Raw genomic sequence first — 5,664 nt, 5'->3', positions numbered from 1 at the left:
AAAAAAAAAAAAAAAAAGAAAGAAAAGGAATTCTGCATGCTTAAAGCTGTGAGACTGGGAAATAAATCTGTAAATAGCAGCTTACGATCATATTGCCATGCTAAAGGTTTGTGTAGTTTAATCCTAAATAAGAAATTTCTCTTCAGATATCGTGAGTGTTCGTGATTTTTTTTTTAAAGATTTATTTATTTAAGACAAGTCTCACAAGTCCTAACTGGCCTTGAACTCAAGGTGGTCTAGGCTGGCCTTGAAACCAAAAAGATCTGTGTGCCTCTGCACAAGCCACCTTAGCCTGCCTTGTTAGTATCTGGGTGGTGGTGGAACCTGAGTACAGTGGCCTGAAGAGGCCAAAAGAGGGTATCAGAGCTGGCGTTTCAGGCTGCTGTGAACTTCCCAGTGCGGTGGAAGGAACCCAACTCAGGTCTTCTACGAGAGCATTAAGGGTTCGTAACCTCTGAGCAATCTTTCCTCTAGCCCTCTATTTATGACTTTTAACGTGTGGAAACCCCCACCATAGCTTCTAAATTATTTTTTGCTTGGCATTTTTTTCTTAAAATTTTAAAACATAAATTTACTCTAAAGGGGCATTTAATCACAGTACTGTAAATAGAAAAGCAAGATTTTCTACAGTAAATTTGCACAAAAATATAATGTAAAAAGTGTTTTGCAGGGCTGGAGAGATGGCTCAGAGGTTAAGAGCATTGCCTGCTATTCCAAAGGTCCTGAGTTCAATTCCCAGCAACCACATGGTGGCTCACAACCGTCTGTAATGGGGTCTGGTGCCCTCTTCTGGCCTGCAGACATACACACAGGCAGAATATTGTATACATAATAAATAAATAAAATATTTTTTAAAAAATGTTTTGCAAGCTGGGTGGTGGTGGCGCACGCCTTTAATCCCAGCACTCGGGAGGCAGAAGCAGGTGGATCTCTGAAACCCTGTCTCTAAAAAAGAAAAAAAGAAAAGAAAAAAAAAGTGTTTTCCCTATCTCGCACAATGCCTGTACCCCCAGCTCTCAGAGGCAGGAGGCTCAGAAGTTCAAGGTCAACCTCCAGTATACCAAGAGCTCAAGACCAGTTTGGAATACCTGAGAATGTGGGGTTTTGTTGTTATTGTTTTTAATGTGTTGGTCCATCTACCACTAAAGTCATCTCAGCTGACGCCAAGGGCTTGTTGAAGAATACAATGCTAAATCTTTATGGAATAAGCATTTGAACCCCAGTGAGAGTGGGAGAGAGGAGATGTCCGCAGTGGACTGAAGCCAGCATAGCTCCTGGAAGCCTTCCATCCAGGGCCAGTTTGTACTCTCATTTTATACTCTAAAACCACAAACGGGGCAGGCAAGCAAGCGAGGCTTCACAGAAGTGCACAGGCAGTCAGCAGGTTGTTATGGGCAACAACCCACTGTTTGGGCTGTTTATCCAGGTCATTCTGTTCAGGTAGCAAGTGAGTCATGATTGGCAAATAGGTAGTACAAGCAGTACTGTAATCAAGTCACTAATAAATCAGTGTCTAATAGCTGGCTTTTTCCTACCTCAGTCCACCTCAGGCTCACGTATAAAGCTCTGGACAGTGCTGTTACAGGCAAAGGCAGCTGAGACAGTTTGGAGAAGAGCAGAGCCGCCATGCTGGGAGAAGAGCAGGAGTGCAAAGGTGAGTTAGGGAGCCGTGGCAGTGGTCCAGCGCAGATGTGAGGAAGGACGGAATGAAGCAGGAAACACGAACAAACCAGATTGGAATTCAGATAGAATGCAAACTCTGTATGCAGTGACTAACGGGATGGTGACGGGGAAGAGCTGAGGAGAGACCTCTTAAATAACCAGGTAAAGGGCGATTCTGTAATTGATGTAGGACATCAAGGAGGAGCAAGTGGAGAAGCAGGTTTCATCATGGATATCTGAGTTCACAATGTTTCTGTCATGTCTGGATGGTGATGGCCAGTATATAGAAAAACAGACATAAAAGCTCCAAACAAGTTGAGATGGAAGAAAGCCGGGTGGTGGTGGCGCACGCCTGTAATCCCAACACTCGGGAGGCAGAGGCAGGCGGATCTCTGTGAGTTTGAGGCCAGCCTGGTCTACAAAGGGAGTTCCAGGACAGGCTCCAAAGCTACAGAGAAACCCTGTCTCGAAAAACCAAAAAAAAAAGGTTGAGATAGAAGAAATGTATTTGAGAATCATACATATAACGTTTAATAGCCATAGTGAGAATGAGCTTGAGAAAGGGCCATGGTAAAAATCCGGGCTCCTTGACTATTTGGAGGAGAGCAACTGCCTTCTCTCGGCAGTATGTCAGCCTCAAAGCCTTTGTCAGTTTATGTGTGGGTGCAAGAGGCCATGTTGGAGCTCTGATAACTGTCTGTCATTCTGGCAGGAGGTGACACATGCTTGTAATTCCAGATTCTGACTGCAGAGGCAGAAGGGTTGTTGCAAGTTTGAAGCCATCCTGATCTACATAGCAAGTTCCAGGCCATCTATGGCTCTACAGTAAGACCCTGTCTCGAAAAACCAAACAGAAAAAAACAGTAATCAGGCTGAGTGGCACATGGCACTGATCTCATTGCTTGGTAAGTAGAGGTAGGAGGATGAAGTATTCAGGGCTAGCTTTAGATACACAGCAAGTTGGAAGCCACACGAGATCCTATCACAGGAGAAAAAAAAAAGTCATTCTGGCTTACTAGACAAAAACCCATTTTTAATTGTGTAAAATTTTACATATAAAATACATAGAAAGTACCAAAACGATAACTAAAATCTTCAACATCAAAAGTGGACAGAACAAATTTTCTCATATTCTTTGGAGTCTTGGGTTTTTGAGAAAAATAAATCCAGGAGGTGTAAGGACAATTCTTCCCCAAGTGCATACCCCTTAACACATTTACACAAAGAACGGTGCACAGGAGAAGTGAGCGGGTTTGTGACTTCTGGGTTATAGATACCAATTTAAGACAGGTGCACCGACCATGTAATATGGGAGCCTCTGTTCTGACCCAGTCTGCTTTGTGAAATAAAGAGGCGGGGCTAGAGGAATGGAGGAACCTTTTCTAAGCACAGGTACTGTTGTCCCATGTGTCCTTGTCACAAAGATGATTTCAAAAGAAAGAAAGCGGCTTTTCACCTTGCTCCTGCCAAGTGAGCTGTGATCTAATCTACTCCCTTCCCTCTTCCCCCCAAATCTCCCACTCTCCCCCCACCACCCTTTCAGCAGCAGAAATTAAACTCAGGCCCCACAAGCCCATCCAACCCTGCTGCTAAGCTATTCCCCAGCCCTGTTTTTACTTCATATTTTTGAGACAGTCTTGCTAAGCCACCCAGGTTGCCTCTGAACTCACTCTAGCTAGGATGTACCTTGAATTTCTGATCTTCCTGCCTTATCCTCCAGAGTAACTGGGACTACAGACCTGCATCACCAGGCCCAGTTCCTAATCTAAAAACAAATTGCAACTGTTAAATGGGAAGTCAGATTTTAGTAGCATTAAAATGATAGAAAGTGAACAATAATACAGTGTAGCGGAGATCACGGAAACAAGGGAAACAGCTTACTCGGTGAAAGTCTCCGAAAGCACCGAGCTCTGCCTTCAGGACATCTCTCTCTGCACACACAAGTACCTCGTTTTCTTTCCTCTCCTGCAGGCGCTCAAGGTTCCACTTAGGAAGAACCACGTTCTCATCCAAGTTTCATCAACTCACGTTCTCACAGGCAATGTGGAGGGAAAGGAGGAAGACACAGGAAATGAGAATCTAAGAGTAAACAGCACAACTCGGTGGGCCTGAGAGGAACATGGTTCTCACGACACAGACCAGAGACAGTTTCTAAAGAGCAGAACACTTCTTCCAACTATTGAAGGAAGGGTTAAGGCAGGTGAGGTGGTACTCCATTGTAATCTCAGCGCCGGGGAGGTGGGTGCAGGAGGCGCAGGAGGCGCAGGAGTTCAAGGTCATTCTCAGCTGCAAGGAGAGTTTGAGGCTAGCCTGGGCTACATAAACAAAATGAAATGGGAAGAGGAAGTGTGTGTGTGTGTGTGTGTGTGTGTAGCCTTACCACATATGATGGCAGAGAGAAGAGGCACAGAATGGTAAAGGTAAGCAGCCGAAACCCTAGGCTCCTCTTACAGCAGAAAGCGCTTGGCTGGAAGGTAGCGATAAGGCCAGAAGAGTTTAGGGACTGCTGTCTGTGTCGTGTGCATGTGTGTGTGTGTGTGTGTGTGTGTGTGTCCCCTCCCGCTCCATATGACCTGGGTTTAGAATTCTCTTCTTGAGCAGTTTCTCAGGAGCGACTTCAAAATAAAAGCCAAGCCAGGCATGGTGACACATGTCCATGACCTCGGCAGGAATACTGCCACACGTATGAAACTCCCCTAGTCTACAGAAGGAGCTCCAGGCCAGCCAGGGCTACTTACTTAGTGAGATGTCTCACAAAACAAAAAGAAGCCAGATCGCCTGTTCCTTCTGGATAAGGTAGGGAAGCCCCCAAACGAAGGAGCATTTGGAGGCAAGGAAGGAGGAAAGAGAGCAGGAGGGGATCGTCAGAATTCCACCTCGAGCCAGAGCTCGACACTCACCCCGTTTCAGTGTGGAGGAAGCAAACATGGGTGAGGGTGGAGCACATACTCCTGTCCGACCATTGTCTCATATGTACAAGAGGGGTTTGAGACAGGGTCTTACACCCTGGAGCCCACGCTGACCCGGAACTCTCTGTGTAGTCCAGGCTGGCCTCCTTCACAGACTGCTGAGTGCAGAGGTGAGGGCTGCAGTCATCACACTCACGTCTGATTGCTTTGTTTTTGTTTTTGGCTTTTTGAGACAGGGTTTCTCTGTGTAGCCTTGGCTGTTCTGGAACTTGTTCTGTAGACCAGGCTGGCCTCAGACTCACAGAGATCCACCTGTCTCTGCCTCCCAAGTGCTGCCATTAAAAGTGTGAGCCACCACCTGGTGGGCTGGCTGCTTTTTTAAGAAAAAGAGACATGAACACTTAATCAAGTGTACCATGCTACAGGAATGACTCTTATACTTCATCTGAAGGTGCAGGAGCCAACAAAGCTCTCAACTGGAACAGTGATGCTCCAAAGGTAGCTACATCCCCAAACGGGGAGTTAGAAAAGGGATCTCAGCAAACAGGAATCCAGGTATAGAGTTTATACATATATATCTATATTTAAAAGTATAAAATTGAGAAAGTATATACAGAAATCATCCTACGTCTTAGAAAGGAGACATACAAAAAGGGGCCTGATGAGCGTGGCAGAGAGGGCAGGTGCTTAGCAGCTGGAGGAATGCATATTGCCCAACTGCCCAGCTGCCAGCATGAGGATGTCCTTCTTCTCCTTGTGGAAGCGCAGCTCCTTGCCCGCCAGCCGGGCTTCATCCAGCTCCCGCTCAGTGGAGGCCAGCTCCCTAGACAGTGCCCCCGGCACACTCTGCTCCCTGTTCACCCAGTCCAGAGCCATCTGGTGGCGGATATCATCATCCAGGGCCCGGTGCGAATAATGAGCCAACACCTCCTGGTCAGGGAGAGGAATGCAGAGGTCACGGAGAAGGTAAAAATCATCACATAACACAGGACCCCTAGACAGACACATGTGCTACACATAGCACAGGACCCCTAGACAGACACATGTCCTACACATAGCACAGGACCCCTAGACAGACACATGTCCTACACAT

At 46.4% G+C, this 5,664-nt stretch overlaps 1 protein-coding gene across 1 annotated transcript in view; it reads right to left on the bottom strand.

Annotated features, from left to right (window-relative positions):
• Positions 1-5,132: 5,132 nt before the first annotated feature.
• Lix1l (limb and CNS expressed 1 like) overlaps positions 5,133-5,664 on the bottom strand; it is a 20,048-nt gene continuing 19,516 nt past the window's right edge. The window contains exon 6 of the mRNA XM_026784101.1: positions 5,133-5,501. Coding sequence (XP_026639902.1) covers positions 5,259-5,501 — 243 coding nt within the window. The 3' untranslated portion in view covers positions 5,133-5,258. The remainder of the gene's footprint in view (positions 5,502-5,664) is intronic.

Source organism: Microtus ochrogaster, chromosome 21 (genome assembly GCF_000317375.1).
Source record: "Microtus ochrogaster isolate Prairie Vole_2 chromosome 21, MicOch1.0, whole genome shotgun sequence".
Lineage (NCBI taxonomy): Eukaryota > Metazoa > Chordata > Mammalia > Rodentia > Cricetidae > Microtus > Microtus ochrogaster.
Note: the sequence above shows the minus strand (reverse complement) of the source record. Positions and strands in the feature narration are given on the sequence as shown.